A 26,816-nucleotide genomic window follows, 5' to 3' on the forward strand; every position below is an offset into this window, starting at 1 on the left:
GGAAAAAGATGTCGCTGACTGACCCTCACAGAGTTTGTCTGTGGTGTTTGGGAGCTGAACACCATTGTTCAGAGTGCGAGGACTGTATGTCCATGACAGCTAAGGCCCTGAAGGAGCGTAGGGGGAAGCTGGAGAAAGGTAAGACTTTTAAAGCTTCTTCTTCGTCGACGAAGTCGAGACTTTCGTCTCCTCGTCACCATTCGCGCTCCAGATCTCGGAGTGGGTCTCATCACTCCTCGAGATCGAAGCACTCGAAGAGGAGACGTCGAAGATCCCCTTCTCTGTCTTCCTCTTCCTCTGTTTCGCCAAAGAGAATCCCGTGCCCCACGAAACATAGTTCCCGGACTGAATGGGAGGAATTCCGCAAAATATGAGCGTCTTCGAGAAAGCGGCCACGACCCCCTCGAAGACTGCCGAGAGCGATGCTCTGGTCGAAAGACCCAAAGGTCAAAAACGCCGCGAGTCGCAGTACTCGGCGAAGGAAACCTCTCGAGCGCGTCACGAACCCTCGAGCAGGACTATGACCTCCAAACCTTCCTCGAAGGTTCCGTCGACGAAAGTTCCGTCGAGGTCGATGTCTTGGACGCCGTCGTCGAAGGGACCTTCGACACACGAGTCTGTCGACGCCAAGAAAAGTCACGGTTACGACATACCCAGTGTCTATCCCCAGGCCCTCGACGTCGATGGCTTCGAGATTGTCGAGTAGAATCCCAATTCTGTCGAGGTCTTCGAGGCCTCCGCCTTTGTTTTCGACGCCACGCTCGAAGCCTTCGGCGTCGACGACATCGATGTTTTCGAGGCCGATTATGACAAGTTCGGCACCCTGGGCCTTGGAAATGGGGTTTACACCCTTTATGAGTTCAGAACAATTGAGAACTATGTCCTCAATATTGGAAGAGGGTGAATTGTCTGAACAGGAAGAAACATTTGAGTTGCAGGGACCTGTAACCCCAATTAGAGAGGAATTTTCCCCTGAAGAACGCAGGTTAAAGGATCTTCATGATTCCTTACATGAGGCAAGTGGGTTAGACACCTCCCCTGAGGTGGAGTTTGCTAGGCCAGACCCGGGGGAACATGCTGAAACCCCCTATAGAGCCTTAATGGCCAGGATCACAGAGTTTATGGGGTGGTCTGCACCTTCACAATCTTTCCAACAAGAGGACCTCACGGATATTCTTGACAAAGGCCCACAGGAGGATCCTGTGGTGCCTTTTCATAAAGCTCTTCAGAGGAAGATCATGACAAACTGGGAAACCCCAGATGTCGTACCAGCAGTAAATAAAAAACTGTCTTACAAAGTACAGGGTATCCTCTACAGACCCAGAGTTTTTATCTAAACACCCATCCCCAGAAAGTCTGGTGGTACAGGCAGCATCCTCTACCGATGTCAAGACGGCTTATCCTACCGTCCCACAGAACAGGGACGATAAAAAATATGATGCTATGGCAAAGAAAGTCTTTTCAGCATGTAGCATGGCGTTAAAATCTGTTAATGCTACTTGCACCCTTGCTAGATTCAGCCATACACTTTAGGAGTGTGCTTCTACAGCGGCTGACTGCATCCCGGAGGGAGAAGAAAGGGATGCGTTCCTGAATATTATACAGGACGGTAAAGACGCTATGTGCGAATCCCTCCAGACGGGCATTGATTCGGCTGACAGAGCAATGGTGGCAAGTACAACAACCAGGAGATTCGCTTGGTTGAGAAAGTCTGGTTTTGCCCCAGATGTGCAAGCCAGGCTCTTGCACATGCCATTCGATGGCTCTTCTTTGTTCTGGAAAAAAGGCGGATGACAGTTTAGAGAAACTGCAAACTTCAAAAGCAGCAGCAAAATCCCTAGGAGCTGCAAAATGTCAGACACCTTTTCGTCCCTCAGGAACCTCTGCGAGGGGCAAGTCCTTTCGCTTCTACTCCGCATTCGGAAGAGGTAGAGGACGACCGGCTCAAAGGGGACCAAGAAGAACTACCCGAGGTGGACGAGGTAGATATTCAAAAGCCGCAGCAACTGCAGGTGCCTCTTTACCATCGACATCTGCATCAGCCGCCCCAAAACCACTCTGAGGACTTCCCTCACAGGACACCTGTAGGAGGCAGGTTGACTCAACATCTGGCGGTTTGGCAGGCTATCACGTCAGATGCATTGGAAACAGTTGCCCAAGGTTACTGCCTACCTTTCCTACGTATACCTCAGAGTCATCCACCGGGGATCAGCTCTCAGAAAGCTCCAGATCCGCTCCTCTTGCAGGAAATTTTAGACCTGCTAGAGAAAGGTGCCATAGAACCGGTACCTGTAGTGGAGAGGAACAAGGGCTGGTACTCCCCTTACTTTCTCATTCCGAAGAAAGACGGAGGACTGAGACCCATCTTGGACTTGCGAGAATTGAACAAATTCCTCAGGAAAGACAAATTCAAGATGGTCACTCTTTCTCAGATCCTCCAGGCCCTTCAGTTCCAGGACTGGTTGGTATCTCTTGACCTTCAGGACGCTTATTTCCATGTGCCTATCCATCTCAAGCACAGGAAATACCTGAGGTTTGCAATTGGCAACTCTCACTATCAATTTCGAGTGCTGCTATTTGGGCTGACCTATCCCGAGGGTCTTCACCAAGTTAATGTCGGTAGTGGCGGCAAGTCTAAGGAGGGAAGGGATTCACGTCTACCCCTACCTGGACGATTGGTTGATCAGGGCTGTTTCTTCGGAACAAGCTCAGATCCAGCTAAATCATGTGTGCCACTCCCTTCACAGACTGGGCTTCTCCCTCAATTTAAAGAAGTCACAAATGATACCATCGCAGAGACTCCAGTTCATAGGAGCGATCCTGGACACTTCCCTGGGAAAAGCCTCGCCACCAGAGGTGAGGGCTCAAGATATTCTACAGATGGTTACCAAGTTCCAACATGCCCAACGTCTCCCAGCCTTCGACTTTTTGAGGTTGCTAGGCCTCATGGCATCCTGCATTTTCCTAGTGCCAGAGGCTCGCCTGAGAATGAGATCCCTCCAGTGGGCACTGAGGACTCAGTGGTCACAATTCTCAGGGAGAATGACAGATCTTCTTCAGGTTCCCGACAGAGTAGCTCGAGACCTTCAGTGGTGGGCCTGTCAGGAGAACATTCTGAAAGGAGAACAGTTTTGGCAACCCTGGCCGGAGATAACAGTAGTCACGGATGCCTCACTCACGGGGTGGGGAGCCCACGCCAACGACTTGACCATCAGCGGTCGTTGGTCTCCATCGGAGTCCAGACTACATAACAACCTGTTATAGCTGAGAGCCATCAGACTTGCGCTGAAGGCGTTCCTGCCAGCTGTACAAGGGAAGAACGTCCTGATAATGACGGACAACACGGTGGCCATGCATTACCTCAACAAAAGAGGAGGCGCAGGATCACTACCCCTGTGCAGAGAGGCGATGCAGCTCTGGTTTTGGGCAATCCAAGAAGGAATCTCTCTATCGGCAGTTCACCTAGCCGGAGAGAAGAACTTGACAGCGGACGCTCTGAGCAGGCAGAGCACAGTCTCCCACGAGTGGGAGCTAGCTCAGGAAGTCCTTCAAGAGATCTTTGCCCTTTGGGGAACCCCTCAGGTAGATCTGTTCGCCACCAGTCTCAACAGGGAATGCGACCTGTTCTGCTCAAGGGAATTTCCCCCGAGAGGAGCTCTGGGAGACGCGTTCATAGTGGACTGGGAGTTTCCGCTTCTGTACGCGTTCCCACCGGTCCCTGTCATTCCTCAAATGATCAGGAGGTTGAGAAGATTCCGGAGAACCATGATCCTAATTGCCCCGGATTGGGCCAGGAGAACGTGGTACCCGGACCTTCTAGACTTGTCCATCTGCCCTCCAATTCGACTTCCACTCGGAGAGAACCTACTTTCACAGAAGGGAGGTCAGGTTCTCCATCCAGACATCAAAACCCTCAACCTTCACGCTTGGCTTCTGAAAGGCTGAGGTACAAGGATTGGGACCTCCCTGATGAGGTTATGGAGGTGTTGCTTTCGGCAAGGAGGCCAGCAACAAAGTCTTTATACCGCTGCCGTTGGAACAGATTTTGCAGCTGGTGTAGAGAACAGAATATCAACCCTTTTTCATGTGGTACACCAATGGTTTTGTCCTTCCTACTATATTTGGCAAATTCAGGCCTTCAAGTTGGCACCATTAAGGGCTACCTCGCAGCGCTATCCATCTTTAAGCGCACTGCGGAAGAACCATCCTATTTCAAGTTACCCTTGGTAATACGATTTCTTAAGGGGTTAACCAATGTTTATCCCCAAGACCATTCCAAGTTCCCCTATGGGATTTAAACTTAGTCCTAACTTTCCTGATGGGCACACCTTTCGAACCACTCCATTCTTGTTCGTTAAGATTCCTTACCCTTAAAACTGTTTTATTAATAGCAATTACATCTGCTAGAAGGGTGAGCGAATTACAAGCTCTTTCTTGTAAACCCCCTCACACTATCTTTCACAAAGACAAAGTTGTCCTGCAAGTGAAGCCTAATTTCCTCCCAAAGGTGGTTTCTGAATTCCATATCACTCAGAAGATTACCCTCCCATCTTTCTATCCTCCTCCTCACCCGGGGAAAGAGGAAGAGAGGTTACACAGGCTAGACCCTAGAAGGGCTTTACGTTTTTACATCAGTAGACTAGCCAGGATAAGACAGGCAGACCAGCTGTTTGTAGGTTACACAGGTCACAAGCTGGGGTTACCAATAACTAAGCAGACCATTTCCAGATGGATCATCCTAACCATTCTGGAATGTTATAAATTGGCAGGAAAAGAGCCCCCTCAAAACCTTAGGGCTCATTCGACCAGAGGTATTGCAGCTTCATCCGCCCTCAAAAGAGGTGTGCCGGTTAAAGACATCTGTGAGGCCGCTACATGGTCGTCTGCCATACCTTTACACGATTTTACAATTTGGATTCCTCCTCCAGTCAAGAGACTAGGTTTGGAAGGGCTGTACTGCATTCTATTCATCAATAGAAGACAGCATGAAGTCAGTACTCCCTCCTCCAATAATAGAATACTGCTATGGGAGCATATCTAAGATGAGGAATACGTCGGAGGACACAATCCCTTCGAAGAACAAGTTACTTCTTACCTTGTAACGTTCTTTCGACGGGATGTTCCTCCGACGTATTCCTCATCGACCCTCCCATCCATCCCCGCAGTTCTACTTCCCTTGTTGTTGCAGCTTACGCTCCTTCAGGGTGATTAGTCTAGTCCAGACATTAATACTGTGGGCTACAAAACGGAAATGAGCAACGGGCGCTGCGCGCGGCCTTTATAGGCAGGATGACGTCGGCGTCGATACGGCGGCTGTCGAGGGACATCGACTCGAAGGACGTCGTCGCGCAGCGCCCTCTAGAGAGAGAAAAATTTTCCGAGGCCAGCAGAGCTGGAAGGAGATATCTAAGATGAGGAATACGTCGGAGGCACATCCCGTCGAAAGAACGTTACAAGGTAAGAAGTAACTTGGTCTTCTGTTTCATGTTAACCGTCAGGGAGGAAATAAATCTTGTCTTTGTACCCTGGTTATTCAGAGCTGGGTATGGGCCATTCTTCATCAGGTGACACTCCAAGTGATTCATCTCGGGGGAGATCTCAATGTGGAGGCTAACAGGCTCAGCCACTTCTCATATTCCAACCACATGTGTCAACTCAATCGGACTGTGCTTCAGGTGTAAGAAACTCCACAGGTGGATTTATTTGCAATCTGTCAGAACCGCAAATGCAACCTTTATGCATCCTTGATGAGTCGAGCCCGGATTCTCTGGGAAACGTTCTACAGAGCGCTTGGGATCAAGAGCGTCTACATGCATTTTCTTCTGTTCCACTGATAATGAAAGTACTGTCAACATTTCGGACCTCCCTTCATTGCACTCCAGTACTGCCAAGAAATGGCCGACCCACATTTGGTACTCGGACCTCCTGAGAATGAAGGGTCCTCTTCCTCTTCATTTGTTACTAGATCTTTTCAGCCATCAGGGGAGATCATGTTGTTCATCCCACCCCTTGATAGATTAACTTAGCGGCTTGGTACCATAGATGCAATTCTATGACCACCTTGTTTCATCTGATGAGAATCTGGCAGCAATTCGAGCAGCTAGAAAATAATCTATGCACCAGCAGTAAAAGAGAAAGTGAGCGCATTTCTGTCACTGGATGCTTGAGCGCGGCTCTCAACCTCATTCTTATTTACTGCACGATGTTCTTTCTTTTCTAGTTTAGCTACATCAGGAGTCAACGTTGAGTTTTGTAAGGATGTATTTATCAGCTATTGGTCCTTACATATGCTCTCATCTGCTTCTTTTGCCCACAGTCAAACCTGTCCTCAAAAGGCATTGTGAAGGCTTTTTACGTTTGTATCCTCCTGTGACAGGGCCGCATCCCACTTGAAATCTTAATGTGGTCCTCACTTCTCTTGCTCACAAACCGTTTGAACTCATAGCTTCAACTGATATTAAACTTGTTACATGGAGAGCAGCTTTTCTAGTAGGCTTACCATCTGCCAGGAGAATCAACGAAATTCAAGCCCTTTCCTCTTTTTGGGCCTTTTACTGTTTCCAGAAGGACAAAGCCATCCTTCCTTTCTCTCTAAGGTGGGTTCGTCATTCCACATCAACCAGGAGGTTGTTCTCCCTACTTTCTTTTTCTTGTTCACAATCAGATGAAGAGAGAACTCTTCATTCTCTTGATGGAAAGATACCTCTCAAATTTTATCTGGACCATTCTACAAACTTTAGGAAGTCTGACATCCTTTTTTGTGACCTTTTTGTGCCAAAAGCCAGCGTTCGAAGCTTCCAAAGCTACAATCGCAGGGTGGATTGTGGCCTGTATTTTAGAAGCTTGCAGATTTCAAAACAAACTGGCACCTAATGGCCTGCATGCAGTTAAGGCTAAGTCTGTAGTAGTGGCTTTTCAACAGAACATACCATGGGGAGGTAATCAGCAATCCAGCCACTTTGGCCTCCCGTTCAGCTTTTTGCAAACATTTATGCATTACTAGAAGCTCCAAAGCAGATGCCAAATTTGGCCATGCTGCTTTGCAGAATCTCTTTGATTAAAATGTTAGGCATTCCCCCTGGATGGTAGGTACTACGCAATCTCCCATAGGTATGGGGGAAAGGGAACGCGACATAGAAGTGAGAAAACGTTACTTATCATAGTGACTTGTGTACTACTAGTCCACAGTCCCACTTCCTCCATATGCCTTGCTGGCCATCTCCCTAAAAGGAGTTTTAATATAAAGAGCACGACAGGCAGATCCAAGGACTGACTGATGTTGCTGGTGTGTGGGGTCAGCAGTGTTAACCACACCTGCACTGCTGCACCTTAACACGCAGCTAAAATATTTAAAGGGGAATCTATTTTTGGCTGTGCAAAAGGGGTCCTGTCCTGTCCTGTAGGACAGGCACCGACAAGAATCGAGGAAAGCGGACTACAGTCTAGGTGTACAAAAGTCACAACAATGAGTAATTGTTCTAATTTGAATTTGATGCAAAGTCAGCAGAGGCGTGGCCAGGACTGTCTGACAAGTGGAGCCTTAAGCTAATATAGTTGGGCCCCTGCTAAGGGGAGCCCGCAGAGTGAAGGGGGTTTGATTTTCTCCCGAGTGAATGCAATGAACCATCCGAGTTTGTTTGGATGAGAGGGGGGGTTCTCCCCCAACACATCTTTTTAAATAAGGGTTAAAATGCTGCAATTTACAGTATGCTTTCTGTGATGAATAAGGAAAAAAGTTACACAGTTTACATTTGGTTTTCTAGGGTAAGACATGAAAAAAATTGTTAGATGCCAAGTCACCAACAATGCACAGGAACATTTTATATCACATTTCATGATGCCTTTGCCCACTATATGCCAGTACTCTGCCAGTGTAAGCAACATTTTCATGATGATTGTGCCAATGCATGTCCTTGCTGGTGCCATATAAAAGCATACTCGGTTTGATTTGCCTATAATGCCATCAATGATGCTATAGCAAAACATGTTTATGCTGGGTCTGCCAATGCATGCAAGTATCCCAATGTAAGAACATTCTCCTGTTGGCGTTGCCTTAATGCCAGTGAAACAGGCCATGCCGCAATAAGAAAACAAGTCCTTGCTGGCTACCAAAAACATAACAACACTCCTCATGTATTTGTAACACCAGTAAAAAAAAATGCCATGCCACAGTAAGGAAATATACCCTGCCTACCCCATGTAAGAACACTCCTCATTTTGGCTTTTCCTTTAATGCGAGTACATAATTCCATGCCACAGTAGTACCAACCAGTCCCATAGTAGTAAGCTCCCCCCACCCAAAATCTCCTCCCGTAATGACACTCATCAAGTTGGCTTTGCTTTCCCCAAAAATGGCAGTAAAACATGCCAGGTCCCTGTCAAAAAATGTTCATGTTCCAATTACCCCTCACCCTTCCTTTCACCCCCCCGAGACACAGACACACACACACACGCACATGCACACGCATCTTCTCTGTCATTCACACGAGCACCCAGAACATTCACACTGCATTCTCATTCAAACCCGTGCTCGGACCCATGCACTCCATTCACACTCCCTCACATGCATGCATTCATTCATACATACATACATACAATCCTCACACACACAAACAAAAATGCTTTTTTCTTTCCTTAGCCGTTTCCCTTCTCTTTCAATGCAATGCCACCTCTTCAGCTTATCTCTAGGCCTCTGGCTCCTTCGCTGCATGTAGACAGGAACCAGGAAGAACTTCCTTGTTCCTGTCTGATTTGTGTGGAGGAGCCGGAGAGTGACCCGTGCGCCTCAGCTGCAATAATGACATCTGTAAATGGCCACACAGCTCTGCTGAGTGGGCATTTATGAATTTTGGATAGGCCTTGCCTGCTCAGGCCCTACCCTGCGCGGTAACGGTTTCCAGAGTCATTCCGAGACAGTGCGAGTGCTTGCTTCACCCGCAGATCCTAGTTCCGATCTTCTCAGCGGCCGTCAGCTCCAGACGCCAAACATTCAGGTTCCATCTCTCCTGAATCACGGGCACTGTTAAAGACATCTTTTCCGAGGTGCGCGATTATCTCAATCTGCACCTCCCCACTTCCCGGATTACTTGGATTGGAGTACCAAGTCTAGCCATCTGCTACGCAGGAACCCTTATCTGGACATTGCCAATTCTTATGACAGTGTCTCCAGCCCTACACACACAAAAAACAACGGATTGATTCTTGTCGGTTGTGCTAAGAAAACTCTTTGTAATCTCCTGATGAAGACGTAACATAAACAACGTTAATACGTCGAAAATGGTAGAGAAATTCAGGATAAGGCTGCTTGTGAAGATCTCCTTTTTGGCCTATCCCAATTTGTTGACCACCTACAAAAACCTACTGTGGTTATGCAACTTGTTTTGCACAAAAAACCTTTTGTACAATAATAGAATTGTTGATGAATTGTTATATTTGTTATATATTTTTATCTTGTATCTATTAATGTTTTGTATGAGTGAATTGATGTATGTTGTACAGATGTGGATGAATGCATGAACGATTTAGTAGTATGACTTTTATGGAATTATGGTGTTTTTAAATGTATTCCTGCTATGTTAAATAAATAATTGCCTGAGTGCAGATTAAATTGTGATTAAACTCACACAGTAATAAATGTATTGGGTATAATAAAACCCTTAATATGGCATTTTCAAATTGTATCCTCTGGATTTTCTTTCTGAGATGAACTGTGCCTCTGGTGGGACATGAACCAAACATACACATCCGCAGGACCCAATTGTCAAAGAACCCAGGTCATCTATTCTAAACCCTTTTTCTAGCCAGTCCTTGAAAGGGAAGGACTAGGTGTGGATCCTCTTTTACCACAGGTTGCAATATGGATCTTTTTAGGTAGATGCCATTGCATGAAGTTCTATGACATTACAACACATTATGCAGTATTGGATTTGAATAAAGGAAAGCAGTAAGATCAAACACTATATTTGACACAATAAAACTAGAGTCAAGGTTGGAAGACACTGTACTTCATTGTTTGCCACAGTATCATTTGTAACCATCACTGTTAAGTATTGTTAAGTGACTAAGCCTTGTGTAGCAGTATGTAACATGTATGAATTCCACTATGTTAGGATCAGAACTAAATAAAAGCAAAGGTGTATTGGATTTGAAATGTTAACTATTAACGCAGGAGTGAAATGTAGTTATACACTTTTCAAATGGATTGTGTCCTCCAATGTATTTCTCATCTCTGACGTGTAATGTCCAGCTTTGGCTGCTTCGGAACATTTTTCGGCGGAGGGCACCCTGCATCGATGGCATCCAGTCGATGTGCCTCGGAGGCCTCCGTCGAGGATGACGTCATCAGATGTTATAAGTAGCACGCACACCACCCGTTGGCCTCAGTTCAGTTTTTCCGCAAACGCATTTGCTTTGTGAGAAACTTGGCATGCCTTGTACTTGTGGGGAACAAAAAGAAATACAAATTATGGAAAACTGGGTCGCCTGCACACTTTCTAGATGGCATAAAGCCTAGTTGAGTTAAACAAAGTTTTGAAAATCTCTAGTAATTCAAAATTTTGACAACAGTTCATAAAGAAATTCAATAGATCATTTTGCTTTTTGAGAATACAAGGGTATTCTCCTTTTTATTGATTTTTTTCTGTGATGGCCCACCGCGTTTCGAGATTAATATTCTCTTCATCAGGGGCTTCAATTTTCAACATAACTTTCAAAAGCATCTATAAAGAACATATATAGAAAGGAAATTACATGAGTGTCATGCTAAATTCAAAAGAATGTTTTTATGACATTTTTCATTCAAATAAAAGTATTTTATCCAAATTCAGTTTTTTTCTTTTAAAAAAAAACAATTACATTTTTAGTAAGAATAGTCAAGAGATAGACAACAAGTCCCTAGTGTCCTTGGATGTCTGATGATACTGAACTGTGAAATAATTTTGGTAATAGACACTTATTGGTATCAGGAAGAAGTTTTAGTATGGGCAGGGTTGAGCTATAAAATGGTGGTTTAAACACACTGTGTGACCAGTAACATAATACTTGAATTAGATGTGGTGTTTTTAGCAACTGCCTAATCAATGACCATTGTGGATATACATGATGTAAGCATTCTGGGAGAAACTCACCCTCTTCTAAAGGTCTGAAGAAGTGGCTCTATTACAGGTGAGGGAAAGGGGTTCCCAAGTAGTTTCTTTACTGAAGTGACATCTGTACTGAATATTAGCTGATTCTTGTCTCCTAGGGGAGGATGTGCATATTAGAATCTGAGGAACTGGTTAAGAACATGGGCATAAAGAGGTAACCCCTGTATAGACTTACCAATTAGGAGTATCGAAATGGTCCAGTAGCGGAGATGTGGTCAGGAAGCGCTGCTTTCCGACCGCATCTATCGCAAGGGTGTTTATATATGTAAAAGTGGTCTGCATGACGTCACTCGCGCATGCGCGATGTAACTCGCGCATGCAGCGCCAAAATTGATGACGTCACTCGCGGATGCGCGCGCTGCGTCATAGTGACGGAAAGTAATACAAAATGTAGAGTGATGGAAAAATTGTAGTTTCTGAGGCCATAGGGTTGACATTTGTACAAGTAAATGGCTGCGCCACCATATGTGACGTACAAAATTACAATGTGGTTACTGTGCGTAAAAACGAGGACCTTGGCATACTGAGGTTGTAGTATGATGTATCTTTAAAGTAAAAGGCGGAGATTTCTTTCAAAAATTCGATTTTAGAAAAACCGGAAATAGATGTATTATAAGAAAAAAAGAGCGCCTGTTGTGAAGAAGAAGCTAATATGGTCTAACTTGGCTTAATGCAAGAATGGACATTTTTGCAATTAAGGTCGGCTTCTGATGTTCGAGGTAGCTATAGAGCAATAGCGTTTTTATATATGTTAAAGGCATGAAGTGTTAAGCGTATTTTAACAACATAATAGAATAATCATTATCTGCCCCATAACAGTTGGGTGTACATTATTTTCCAGATTTCATAATATATGTGGATTAAAAAAAAAGTATCTAACCACCATAATGTACAGTAAAAGCATGAAATACAAGGCATACTTTAGTAGCAAAGTAAAATGTTAGTCATCTAACTCATGATCGCCGGGTGTACAATATTGTCTAGATTTTTGATAATAGTATCCAACTACCATCATATGGTTTAGATAACTATTTTCGATCATAAAAACATAAAGGAAACAAACAGGAGTTAAGAAATGGCACTTATGACTCTTAGATGTATTTTTACAGGAACGGTCCTAAGTAATATTCTTCATTTAGACCCAAAGGGGTCATCGCATCAAGTTTGTTTATCCAAAACAATTCCCTTTGTGCTAGCAGTTTGGGTAAGTTACCTCCCCAGCTGAATGGGCGTATAATTTCCAGTATTGCTAATCTCATTTGGGAGACGTTATGTCTCATATCTCAAAAGTGTCTGAAGACCAGTGAATTAGTGCTTTTTGTCCTGATACAGGATTTGTGTTCCGTCCATCTATCTTTAGCTCTCCTGTTTGTCTTTCCAACATAATATTTACCACAGGGGCAGCGTATGGCATAGATAACATTTTTTGTATCACATGTTGCAAAGTTCTTTAGAAAGATCTTTTTGCCTGTCTGTGGATGGCGGGTATGGTCACATTTGATCAGATTGTTACAGTGTTGACAAGCAAAGGTGCCAGCTTTTGGTTTGCTTAATGTCCTCTGTGATGTCTGTTTCACTCTTTCAGCTCTTATTAGTTGATCTCTGAAATTTTTTCCACGTTTATATGCCATCATTGGTGGATCTGGAAATAGATGTGAAAGAGTTTCATCGGATTTGATTAGTTCCCAATTTTTGTAGATTATTCTTTTTATTTGGAAACTCTGGCTTGAATATCTAAGCGTATGTATTAGATTTCTATTTTCCGTCTTTTGATGACCTTGTAGGAGAGGGCAAAAGGTATTTTCGGCTGGGAGTATGATGTTGAAATATGCCAACTCCACTTGTGCCCTTGTAACATTTTTGTACACTCTGTGGGAGTGCATCTCTATGGCGGCAGACCATATTCCTGAGGGGTAAGAATGGGACGGCTTCCTGGCTATTGTTAAGGACGGCAAGGAAGCCATGTGTGAGTCCCTTCAGTCTGGGTTGGCTTCTGCAGATAGCATCAGCAGGTCCATAGCTACCAGCACAGGGTTTTGCACCTGATCTGCAGGCTCGACTTCTCAACATGCCATTTGATGGGTCTCCTCTTTTTGACAGCAAGGTTGACGAGAGCCTTGAGAAGTTGCAGACCTCTAAAGCGCGGCCAAGTCTTTAGGCGCCGCCGTTAGGCAACCTCAGCCTTTTCATCCTAGCAGACAGCCTTGGAGGGGTATATCTTTTCGCTACTATTCCTCATTTGGTAGGGCAAGAGGAATAGCCAGTCAAAGAGGCCAATGAAAATGTGCACGTGTGGACGAGGTAGAGGTGCCTAAGCCAGTTCAAGCAGCAGCCTCTTTACCATCAGCCTTTGGTACAGCTGTTTCAAAACAGCTCTGAGGGCTTGAGTCACAGCTCACCAGCGGGTGGCATACTGTCTCAGCATCTAGAAGACTGGCGAGACATTACTTCAGATGCTTGGGCTCTGGAGACAATAGGCCATGGTTATTGCCTTCCTTTTATAAAAAAGCCTGGGGAGACACTCTTTGAGGATTCCGGATCCTCTCCTTGTACAGGAAATCTTGACCCTGCTAGAGAAAGGCGCTGTAGAACCAGTGCCTGTGGAGGAGAGGAACAAGGGTTGGTATTCCCCATATATTTTGATTCCCAAGAAGGACGGGGCACTGAGACCCATCTTGGACTTGAGATAATGTTCCTCTGGAAGGACAAGTTCAAGATGGTCACTCTTTCTCAGATCCTTCAGGCCCTCTAACTTCAGGATTGGTTGGTGTCATTGGACCTTCAGGATGTTTATTTTCATGTGCCAATCCATCTTCTGCACAGAAAATACCTGAGGTTCGCCGTAGGCGGCTTGCACTATCAGTTTAAGGTCCTGCCATTCTGGTTGACCTCTGCCAGAAGGTCTTCACCAAACTGATGGTGGTGGTGGCAGCGCATCCCAGGAGAAGGGGGATTCACGTCTACCCTTACTTGGACGATTGGCTGATCAGGGCGCATTCTCCCGAACAAGCCTTGGATCATCTCAACGTTACCTGCCACACCTTCCCAGCAGCTCCAGTACATCGGGGCTGTTTTACACATCCTTGGGAAAGTGCTTGCCACCCAAGGTGGGGGCTCAAGACATTCTCCAGATGGTAACAAAATTCCAGAGTGCCCAGAGTCTTCCGGCCTTGAAGTTGCTCGGCCTCATGGCATCCTGCGTTTTTCTGGTGCCAGAGGCCCGCCTGAAAATGAGATCCCTTCAGTGGGCTCTCGGGACACAATGGTCCAAGTTCTCCGGCAAGATGGCGGACCGGCTTCAGATTTCAACCAGAGTCTCCCAGGATCTTCTGTGATGGGCCTGCGAGGCAAATATTCTAAAGGGAGAACCTTTTTGGCAACCATGGCCGGGGGTCACAGTAGTAACGAACGCCTCCCTCACGGGTGGGAAGCTCACACCAACGATCTAACAATCAGTGGTTGGTGGTCTCCATCGGAGTCCAGGCTACACATCATTCTTTTGGAGCTGAGAGCAATCGGACTATCGCTGAAGACCTTTCTGCCATCTGTATGGGGAAAGAATGTCCTGATAATGACGGACAACACAGTGGCCATGCACTACCTCAACAAGAGAAGAGGCGTAGGGTCACTACCACTGGGAAGAGAGGAAATGCAGCTCTTGTACTGGGCAATACAAGAATGAATCTCCCTATCGGCAGTTCACCTGGCCTGGGAGGAGAACACAGCGGCAGATGCTCTGAGCAGGCAGCGCACAGTCTCCCACGAGTGGGAACTTGCTCTGGAAGTCCTTCAAGAGATCATTGCCCTTTGGGGAAACCCTCCATTGGATATGTTCGCGACCACTGTCAACTGGAAATGTGAGCTGTACTGCTCAAGGGAATTTCCTCTGAGGCGCTCTAGGAGACACGTTTGTGATGGATTGGGAATTCCCACTTCTGTACGCATTTCCTCCAGTTCCTGTAATTCCTCAAGTATTTAAGAGGTTGAGGCCGTTTGGGACCACATGATCCTCATTGCCCCGAATTGGACCACGAGAACGTGGTACCCGGACCTTCTGGACATGTCCATCTGTCCTCCGATACGTCTTCCACAACGAGAGGATCTTCTCTCGCGAGAGGAGGTTCGGGTTCTCCATCCCGAGGTCAAGACTCTCAACCTTCACACTTAGTTTCTGAAAGGTTGAGGTACAAGGATTGGGGCCTCCCAGATGATGTGATGGAGGTGTTGCTTTCGGCCAGAAGGCCAGCAACAAAGTCTCTGTACCGTTGCCGTTGGTATAAGTTTTGCGACTGGTGCAGGGAAAAGAATGTTGATCCTTTTCAGTGTACAACTCCAGATGTTCTATCCTTTTTGCTTTCATTAGCACACAAAGGTCTTCAGGCTGGAACCATTAAGGGTTACCTGGAGGGCACTTTCAATCTGTAAGCACTCTTCCGAGGAATGCTCCTATTTCAAGATCCCACTGGTCACTCCGTTTCTTAAAGGGCTCACAAATGTGTTCCCGCCTTCTACTTTTCAGGTTCCGGTTTGGGACCTCGACCTGATTTTGAAATTTCTGATGTGTGCCCCATTTCAACCCTCGCACACATGTTCGTTGGGGTTGTTAACCTTTAAGACAATTCTATTGGTTGCTACTACATCTGCACGTAGAGTGAGCGAGTTGCAGGCACTTTCTTCCAATCCACCCTTTACTATATTCCACAAGGACAGGGTTGTGTTGAGGGTGAAACCCTCCTTTCTACCTAAAGTAGTTTCTGACTTTCAATTAAGTCAGAAATTGTGCTGCCAGCCTTCTATGCTCCTCTGCATCCTAGTAACAAAGAGGAAAGGATCCATAGGTTTGACCATAGGAGAGCTTTAAGCTTTTATATTTCCAGAATGTCCAAAGTGTGAGTGGACAACCATCTCTTTGTGGGGTATACAGGACACAAACTGGGCCAGGCTGTTTCTAAACAGACCTTGTCTAGATGGACCATCCTCTCTATTTCTGAATGCCATAGACTGTCGGGCAAGGACCCTCCTGAGGGCTTGCGTGCTCATTCCACCACGGGCATGGCCACATCGACTGCCCTGCAAAAGGCTGTCCCTATTAAAAACATCTGTGATGCTGCAATGTGGTCATCAGTACACACGCTTACTAAGCATTATTCATTATTTTCTGGATACCTCCCATGCTCAGGATGTTGCTTTGGGTAAGGCAGTGCTTTAATCAGCCTTTAAAAAAAAAAAATAATGATTTCCACTTGTCTAAATTCTTCATCCTCTGTTAGGCAGAATCCTGTGCAGTTCCCTTGGGGAACACTGCAAGAAGATTAAGACTACAGGAGTAAGCAGTAAACGCAATTGGTAGCAGTCTGCACCACCCAGATTTACCTGGTAGCTGTGGCTGAGCATTCAGACTTCTCTCAAGATGAGTAGGGCAGTATACAGAGGATACACAATAGGGCTAAAAACACAGTAGAGCAAGCAAACACTGACCAGAGCTTGGTATCAAAAGTATATAATTATTTATTTTAAACACACTTTAGGAAATACACTAAGCACTCTAAATAAAAGCAAGTTCAAACAGTCAGATAAAGTATACACACCTCCCTTAATAATTAGACAAGTCTAGGTCAAAACGCCACTATTTGTGAAAACAGATGTGAGCGCGTAACTTAGATGGCACTCCAATAATTAAGTTAAAGGGAGAGAAAAAGGCAGGTCATGAAAATAAAACGGTTCCCATCACTTTTCTAAGACCACAGCAAGTTAGTGAAGGCAGAGTCTACTGTAGAGCCAAAGTTCATAGGCCAGCCCCACTTTAAATGGAGCAAGGCGAAATGTGCCCAAGATCTCACAGTTTAAAAAGCACTCAAGTCTTTGCAGAAGTGTTCAAAGGAGGTTGGTTTGATGCGAAAGGTAAAGTTAGAAGGTCTGGGGCCAACCCAGTTGGAAATCCAAGGATTTAAGGGTCCCCTTTAGCAATCTGCAGAAAGGGAGGCCAGGCGGAAGACAGTACCTTAAAGAGTGAGGAAGCTCCAGCGGTGGCAGTTGTTCCTGGCAGCGGGTGCAGTTTGTGGTTTCGACCAGGTGAAGAGAAGGTCTCATCGAGGAGGAAACTTGGAGTCGTTGCACTGCCCAGGGAAGAGACCAGCTGCGGAGTTCGGTCGGTAAAAAGGTGCGTTCCTTTTATTCGTGGTCACAGTGGTGAAGCTTGGCTATCCAGCCGCTGGGGTGCTTGGCACTGGCGATTCGACCAAGGGATGTCCTGGAAGGTGAATGGTGAACTGGTTGTCCCCACCAGCTCAAAGGGAGAAGACTCTTACAGCAGAAGATCTTCTCTTGTCGTCTGGAAAGTGGTGAGGTCGTTGCAGCAGGGCTCCACCAGTGGTGTCGTCGTTGCAGATGGCTCAGCTTCCCCCCTCTTTGGATTTCTTAGGTCCTGTGGTGACTTCTGAAGTTCCATTCCCAAAAGCCCTGCTTTTATGCAGAAAAACCCCCATTCAACAGCCTAGCTGTCACTCATACATGCTAAGTGGTGAGCCGGGCGGCTCACCACTGGGCCAATCAGAACAGAGTGCGACTTGGGTTGCTATGACAACGCAGTCCAGGGTGCCAATTCCCCCACCCACACATCCTGTGGAACCCAGACAGAGTGGCACCAGTTGGAGGGCTTCTGTGGAGAAGCCCGCCAAAAAGTGGAACCAAGGGCCCGATCTTGGTTCGAGTTACAGAGGCGGACACAAATGCCATTTCGGAAAAGAGTTCTGGCGAAAAGACCCAACCGGTGATTTTGTATTAAATAATTAAACCCACGGTATCTTTAACATTGCACCAAAAAGTGGTGCGTTTAAAATCAATGGGAAAATCCCATAGGAAATATTCTGGTGGAATATTTTGCGTGCTAACCTCTGCCACCAGCCAGAAACTCGACAAGGGGGGACTGGACAGTGCCCCCTTGGAAACAGACCCAGGGGCAATCAAATTAACCCCTTCCAGTACTTCCACAATATTATGGTTTGTATTGGTTCTGTTCACAATTTTGGACTAGTAAAGCCAATGGTGACTTTACATGCCCTGGGAGACAGTAGTCAGTCCCAGGGTATGGAGTCTATGTTTGGGTTTACTATGACACCCCTGTGTTACTGCACTGAGGGTGCTGTGTAACACATACACTAAAACAGATGATACTCTATGGAGTAAAAGACCCCATAGCCCATAAGCACACAATAAGTCAAAGACATACCTCAAATCATGCCTAAGAGTGGGAGAAAAAAAAGAAACCCCAAAAATCTGGCAAAGCTGCTGGGGGACTCACTAGGTTTGGGAAATTAGCCTTATAAGAGAATTATCCCTAACACCCTCCTCCTATCTTGGATACTGCTTTGGGAGTCTGTCAAAGATGAGGAATATGTTGGAGGATACAATCCATTTGAAGAACAAGTTACTTACCCTTGGTAACATACTTTTGACTGGATGTTCCTCCAACGTATTCCTCATCGGCCTCCCACCCTACCCCTCTGTAGAATTTCCCATGCTACTACAGCTTTCGTTCGATCAAGGCTGAGTACTGACAGGACCGTGTTATGGGCATATCTGCTGCACGAGGAGGGGAAAATAGAACTGAGGCCAACGGGCGCCGTGTGTGCTACTTATAACATCCGATGACATCACCCTCGACGGAGGCCTCTGAGGGACATGGACTCAACGCCATTGACGCAGGGCGCTCTCTGCCAAAAACATTTCTGAAGCAGCCGAAGCTGGACATTACATGTTAAGGATGAGGAATACGATGGAGGAACATCGAGTCGAAAGAACGTTAGCAGGGATAAGTAACTTATTCTTCTATCACCATGTGCACAAGTGATAGGGACCATTCTATGTGTATTTAATTGTTCAAGAAGCACTACATCTGCATGTACAGCTATCTGATGGCTTCCAGAATCGCAAAGGGCAAAACCTCTTGTCCCTCCATATTATCTGAGAGGTAATAGTTTCTGCCAGGCTTCTCTTGGACCAGTTGCTTAAAGTCAAGATATTCTGGTTCAAGCCACCAGTCATGGTTGGACTATGCTGCTTTATCCAGAACGCAATAGGTTATGACCATTGGTTCTGGCTGGGAAATAATAGTGCTTGAACAAGCTATATGATAGGTTTTCCACAGGCATGACTCTTAACCATCAGTTCTCTGCCTTCCTAGGGCTTCTTTTTTTGTTTCCCCTAGGCTTTGTTTTCTTGTGGCTGTATAAATGGCTAGCTCCTTAGGTGGTTTATACATTTTCCTTAATGGCTGTTGTAACTGAGTCGGTAAGGAGTTGAAGAACTATACTATGATCAGTTGCTCCTACTGTTCTTCAGCATGAAAGTGAGCAGTCCCCCAAAATACAATGCACACTCCCCAGTGAGAGTCAATAACAAACACACCCCGGTAGGGAATGAGACCAAGACCAAGTGTGAGTGAGGTTAAGAGATAGTGTATCTAAGCAAAATAGGGCATACAGAGGACTCCGAGAGCGCTCTCTTAAACATTGGAAAACAATTCATATTTATTACAAAATCACGTCATCTGTGACGTGGAATATAGGGGATACATTAATCGTGGAGATTGGACAAAGGGGACAGGACGATATATTTTCTGTAGGCCCAGTGCTTCAGGATTGGTGGAAGTCCACGTGGTGTCGGTGCGGGTTGCACGGGTCAGCTGGGCTTTTCTGGGTGGAGCGCAGGGTCAGGCGGTGTCCAAGCTGTTACAATTTATACTACCTAACAATGCCCTTTTGGCCACACATACCCTAACATATTTCTACACACACACAATAAATCTTTTAACCACAAATTATGTACAATGGAAAGGGAAACTCATTGGGTCGAGGTGCCTTATCTTGAGGTCATATTCTAGGACTATCTGCATTAATTACTTTGGCGGACAGCTTATACCGTTTCTTGTACTAAGACAATAGTCTTAGTACAAGAAACGATATATAGCCACTTGGAATTAAACATCAGGGGTAAGCTAGGGTGGTATTTGGTCGGAGGGCACACAACTGGCACATCAAACAGAACTTGGGGGCTGGGTCTGTGTTTCTAAACCTGGGGATCTGTGATGCTGGTTCAGAGTTATGAAGATGGATGTTTTTTTCCAAGCCAGACTGTGGCTCAGTGCATTCGCAGGGCAGTGATGTAAAAGGAAGACGAACGATACAGTGTTTGCAGTGTTACTTTTCGCACTCGACTTCCGTGAGAACGGGCTTGCTGCAGAGACGGCACAGGGGAGGAGAAGGGGGAGTGTGACTGGCTAACTGCGCGCGGACCCAGGGGGAGAGGTGCAGGCCTGCAGACTGGTGCCTCTGCGAGGCTTACTAGAACCAGAACAAAATGGAGTCTGTGACCTTACAAAATGGAGTCGGGAGTCGATCCTCTTATAGGTGTTGCACATATATGTGTCGCCCGAGGCTGTCCAGCACCTTGGCCAGAGGCGTGTGGCCAGCCATGGAACGAGCATAGTGAGCATGTGGGGACAAGAATGGAGGGGAGGGAAGCCTGGACTACCCTTTCTTCCACACAAGCACTTAGCCATGCCATGTTCCTAGCCATGTTTGGAAGAGAATACACATTCTTATCTGCTAAGATGTTTTTTTTGTAAGCGAGTAAATTTCTCACCAGAGTTGCCATTGGTAATCCTGGTCTATCCCACGTCTCTTCAGCATTGCATCTCTCAAAAAGTATTTTTTATTTGTCGGTTGGCGGTCAACATTTGAGAAGGTACCTGAAGCAAAGTGGGACTTGATATATTGGGACAGCTGTTTTCCCCACCTGGCTACTCCAGCTTTCCTTTCAAAGTTCTGGAAAAAGACATACAGGTCATCTGCTGAGGAATGCCACTGCAACAGGGACACAGCTGGGAATAATGCCTGAAGCAGTAATTGACCCAGCATATCCAGTTGGCTGGTGCCTGGCTTCTCTCCTCTGAAAAATGTGAATGTGGTGTTCACTGCTCCTTGGGTGGGAATGAAAATGTCCACCCCCTTGCTTAGGTTCTGAGCGAAGGGGGGGGAATCTGCTAATCATACAATTTTTGATTTGTCAATCAATGAGACGGTACCTTACTCTCTCCTGTGAAGGGTTTGACATCTTGAGGTTTTCTACACCGACCTTTGTCTGAAATCTTCGGAGAGATCATTGTCTGATTTACAGTTGGAACTTTCTTCAGGTGTGGTTACTCTGCTGTCTTCCTTGTCGTCCTTGAATGACGTGAGACAAGCCCTTCCCAGACCTGCAGGAAGCACTAGAAAATCACCCCAGGATGGATTTGAATACTACCAAGGGTGTTCAATTCCCAAGATTGGTTGATGGCCCAATGGGCCCTTGTCCCCAAAGGACAGTAACTGTGTTGCCTTAAACTGCGCAGGAACATTGATTCCATTTATGACACCACATATTATATCTCGGACATGGATCAACAGACAAGACCAAGCCTTGATGTATGGCTCTAAGCTGCTCTATTATTATTCTTGGTAATCTTTAAGGACAGAGACCAAATAAATCAGTGGTTTTGGCTGAACATTCAATGTGAATTCCCCTACCTTACTTTCGTCCAAGTGGGCTTTTTTGCCTGTTTTCCAAAAACCTGTTAACAAGCCTCTCCTCATTTAAGTAGGAGTAACAAAAAAGGAATGTCCATCTTGGAATGGTCATGGTAGTTTCTCCTTGCCTGCTGTAGCCTCTCTCCTGAGTATCCCTTTGTGTCACAATAAGTCTGTTCACAAAAGAAGCTCACACTTCAAAGATCCCTTTATAACGTTCACAGGGTTTCGGGTTACAACCCTGACACTTAGTTTCTGTGTAATAGATGCTCACTTCCTTGTCCACCTTTTGTGAAATACCCAAATCATTTTGGCCTGCAAATGGAGGGGATGGGCTAGCACTTCCCTCGACTAATGGGGCCAAAACATTTTTTCCTTCAACTGTTGGGTTGTAGTTAAAGTTATGTATTAATTACATCTTTTTTTATTTTTTATTTTGATTTAATTGTAATACAATTTTTACAAAACATTCACTCATCAAAGTTTGGTTTCCCTTTTCCTTAGTTCCTGTGTCCTTAAATATATGTCCTTAAATATTTTCGGGCTGAACTGCACTTAGAGTCTGTGGTTGTCCTCAGGTCTCTGGTGCCCGTTTTATGCTCCTGTACCAGTCCAATTTGTTTGAAGAATAGAACCACAGCCACTGCCCATTCTGTTTTCTCTCCACCCATCAATCGTGTCCACCATTCTTCTGCCTTGACTGTAATCGAGTTGCCCAGAAATCTCTTAAGATCTATTTCCCTTGCTTCTTGGGTACCCTTACACACCAACAAGCAGTGTCGAATTGATGTCACCTGATAGGTGTCACAGTATCAGCACTTGTCTGATGGGGATACACCTCTTCTGGACAGGATCTCATTTGTCTTCAGAAGGTTTAGTCTGATTCTGAGGAAGGTGTGACACAGGTGTTTGTCCGGGAATTTTTTCAGGTAACCTCTGACCTCGTTGATTCTTTTAGGGACAAGAGGGAGGTTCTTAGTTTACACAAAGTTGCTTTATCTTTTGTTCTAATCCAATCCAGTTCGACCAGTTTTCTCGCCACCTTCGTTGGATTACATATGTAAATACCCCAAGTGCATAATGAATATGTTTAGTAAAAACAGGTTGTATTTAAAACACTGCCTGTTGTTCACCTACTGACGTAATCCGTAACATACCCTATAGATTCCCTTAGAATGTGTTTTGTGTTTGTGCAGGATCATATGAGTATTACACAATGGTCCTTTACTAAAATGCTCTGCATACATAACTGCAGTTCTGTAACATATGTGGGTGTCAGAATACTGTTAGAACATAGGCAGCGTTCACCTTTAAATGCTCGAGTTGGGCAGGTATTGTAACATTTTATTTCATATGGTAAAATTATTGAATGTATAATGTTTTGATGTTTTATTTCTGTTTTAGATTCCTTCAACTGGAAAATCCTCACCATTGTCACATGTAAGGCGAACTCACGAAATCCAAGATAGCTCTTTGATGCTTGGCAGTAATTCTCTCAAGCAACCTGCACCTTGTCCAAAGGGAGACGTGAGCAAGCCCCCAGGACAAGCAAGCCAGGCCGTTGGACAAAAGAGTACAACCAAACCTAATGTCAGTTTCAAGACAAAAAAAACATAGGAAAAAAACGCCAGTGACGATTACATACATAGATTACCTTTTTTGCCAAAATAAGGTTTCTGCATCTAAGATGGACATCAGATTGGATCCTAAAATGTCAGACACTATGTTCTTATGAGTCTTGAGGCACACTTCCTTTCAGATTCATATTTTGACATTTGCCTCCAACACATGGCGAACTCTTGAAACTTGTGAAAGGACATATATTTTTGTGATTTACAAACTGATTTCTTTATAATATGTTATGTGCACCTGATGTTTCTTCGTGGACAGCTCTCAGACATGGGTTTCATAAATCCTTTAGCTGTCTTTGCCCCGTATTGTATTTAGGTGCCTAGGCATTTTATACATCATATACCTGCAAAGCTGTCCATACATCAGCCCTTTCACAATAATTCTGGACATTATGAGACACACAGCGAATGCAATATTGTAAGGAGATGTTGTTATAATTGCGAATTTATAAAGAACCTGGATGTTTGTATTATCTTGTAATATGAGGAGTGGGAAAATGCATAGCCAATCTTTTAAAACATCACCTTATTTCCTGCTAGTTCTGAGATCAGACTGTGCCTGCAATGATTACATGCCATCATAAATCACCTGTAATAAATTGCTAGAGGTGATTTCTGCCATCTCAATTCCTGCTGGGGCAAGCAAATATTGGGCACCTGTGCACCTTCTTTCAAGATGAAGACAGTCAGCTGAGCACTGTCACTCTGCCTCCAGCAGCGAAACTATAAATGCAGTCTATTGACAGAACATTTGTTTGTCTGCAACCCACCTCGAGTTATATCCAGCTGTTGAGATAATGCACTTGAAAGTTCTATATTCGTTACAAGCATTGCATTGTACGATAGCCTTCTCAATAGGGAGTTTTTATAGTACGTCTCTTTTTACCAATACTTACCGGGATATTGCAGTCTGCAAAATCTGTTTATCAAGCCCTGAAATCCTTTGGGATTGGAAGCAATATTTGTAAGATCTCCAAATATTGTGGCGTGGAGACCTGGAGTTTCTTGTTCTGTAACTTCTTCGCTTCAATTGTTTCATTGCTCTGGTGCAAAGAAATGTACCTAACTTCTCATACCTGCCGTTCGCTCTAGCTAATGTTGGTTATAATAATTATAGGTGACAATCGTTGCGTTGCAACCATTTTTGCTGTAGCCGCTGCTTCCACACGCATAAAGATGTTTTCTTTTCTTGTTCAACATCTTTTGTGCTCTTTAAGAACTTAACACATTATATTTTGTAACTTTCTCGCATCTCTCAAACCCCATTTGCTCCTCTCAGCCTCAGCATCTTGTTGTCATCATTGACTGTAAGAGGTGAATGACTTTGGTAGAATTGCACCCACAAAGGATAAAATACCCCACAAGTACAATACCAGGCTAGATGCCCCCTATATGGTCTCAAAGCTGGTATACAATCATAATTAGTCGTGTCCTAATTATGTGCATTTGGTGGCAGTTTATCCAATTGAAGTCCCCTGTGTATCTTGCAAAAAATTGCTTCAGAGAGGAAGAACTATAAACAATCAATTTTTGCATCTATTCAGGCCAAGTGTGGGTGGACGGCACTCCCAACAATAACAGGCTTTCAACAAAATTCGAAAAATAAAAAGGACGTGTCACCCTTGCGCCATAAAAATGGTATTTATGTAGATAGGCAAATCAAACATAGTACAGTAATAAAAATGAACGGCTCTATAAGCATGTTTCATTTTTAATGTACAACCAGGATGTCCTTGGAAATCAGTGTAAAGTAGTTCGTCGTCATACAGCCTGGACATTAGAATATATATGTCTACAGTTTGGAGTTGCTGTTCTAGTAGGAAGTTCAGATTGTGTCTCCTAATTCCAGTGACTATTGCAGTATTTCCTTCAGGGGCAATTTACACCTCAAAAGAACGGGCCTGTAACATAATCTGCACAATGTAGGCAAGGCAGTTTGATACAAATTGTGAAACACTGTATTCCATATGAAAAGACTGCCATTGCAAGTAGTCTTTTGGAACGTGTTATTGTGTTTTGCAATCAGCATACAGTATATAATGTATTGTGAAGTCGATTTATGGGATTCTAAAACTTGTAAAGTGCTACTTCCATTGAAATAGTGGCATGTTCATTACATTCTGCACTCTGTCTATCCTAAATATAAATTCCAAGTGTTCTTTAACGTCCCCTGTATCTTGTGCTCTCAGGATACATTAGGGGTTTAATCAAAAAGTGTCATTACTAAAATGCGTATACTAAGTAGCGTACCTCTGGGAGGTAGGCCCAATTCACATAGGTTATATTATAATCATTTGACTCAATAAAGGAAAACAAATAATGATGGAATTACATTAAATTGTGTTTGGCTTTTTAATCAATTTAAAAATAATCCAGTACATGGACACATTGAATGTCGGTTTAAGGATTCTATGGGTTTTTTTTCCTTTTAAACCATCAAAAAGTTTTTATTTTTTTGTAACGTGCATGGGTTTGTTTTTTTGCCTTGCTTTTAATTACATATTCTGGAAAAGAGTAAAGAAATACTGAATACTGTATATGATGCAATATTTTAAAGCTCAGTAAAAATGCACTTTCTTATATTTCTTTTCAAATGCGATTTTGGTAAGACTGGGTTTTCTTTCTTTGTAAATAATACTTACATCTGAATAACTGTAAAATAAAACTTCTCACATCTTTACTTTACTTCCAGTAATCAAAACATCAGCCTTGTTTGGTGTTTAATGTGAAAATGAACTGATAACCTATTATTAAGGCTTCTTTTTGCATTCCAGGCAGGACAGTGCTGTAAACCTGAAAAGCATCATATATCTACATAAACACACACCCCATGACAATTGTTCAGCTTCTAATCAAACAAAACGTTTTGATGCGTTTTGAAACAGTTTTAGTTGGATGTTTGTATACTATCAGGTATCTGTATAGTGGGTCAACACATACTGTGCTTTGTGGTTATCATACCTAAATAAGGATTTTCAACAATGTTTCTATTTTTCCTATTTGCTTAACAAACAATGGTATAGCTACCCAGTCATTTATTCAATTAACTGAATTATGCTTCTGCTCCCCCACCCCCAAGAAATATGAAATACAAAAGCGGACCAAAGATGTCCTGTAATAAAATAAGATTACTTTGTTACTGTTTCAAGAAAAGGTTGGTGCAGAAAATAACATAGGTTAACAAGAATTCAAGTATTGTCTCTTCTACTTATGTGTACATTGCACGCAATAAACAACTGAAATAGAGCAAGGGGAAGTGAAATTTGGAAGTAAACCGCAATGTTGGGCATTATCATAAAATATCACCTTCAAGTTCTAGCATGCAGTTCTGAATTTGTCGAACGATTGTAATTTGGGAAAAGCCCCCCAACCCCCAGAATCCCGCTGGTGGGTCACCCCCCCCCCCCCCCCTTCGTCACATGCCAAATCCACATTGTTTCCAAACTATAGACCAATCAATTCTGCAGCTGAGGCCA

General features: G+C 44.4%; 1 protein-coding gene across 6 annotated transcripts in view; it reads left to right on the forward strand.

Moving 5' to 3' along the window:
- STK33 (serine/threonine kinase 33) overlaps positions 1-26,020 on the forward strand; it is a 1,615,433-nt gene extending 1,589,413 nt beyond the window's left edge. For all 6 annotated transcript variants that reach the window (XM_069623713.1, XM_069623715.1, XM_069623714.1 and 3 more), the window contains one exon: positions 23,114-26,020. In XM_069623713.1, the coding sequence (XP_069479814.1) occupies positions 23,114-23,326 (213 nt within the window). In that variant the 3' untranslated portion in view covers positions 23,327-26,020. The remainder of the gene's footprint in view (positions 1-23,113) is intronic.
- The last annotated feature ends 796 nt before the right edge of the window (positions 26,021-26,816 follow it).

The sequence above is a fragment of the Ambystoma mexicanum genome, chromosome 11, assembly GCF_040938575.1.
Source record: "Ambystoma mexicanum isolate Mex_15411 chromosome 11, UKY_AmexF1_1, whole genome shotgun sequence".
Classification (NCBI taxonomy): domain Eukaryota; kingdom Metazoa; phylum Chordata; class Amphibia; order Caudata; family Ambystomatidae; genus Ambystoma; species Ambystoma mexicanum.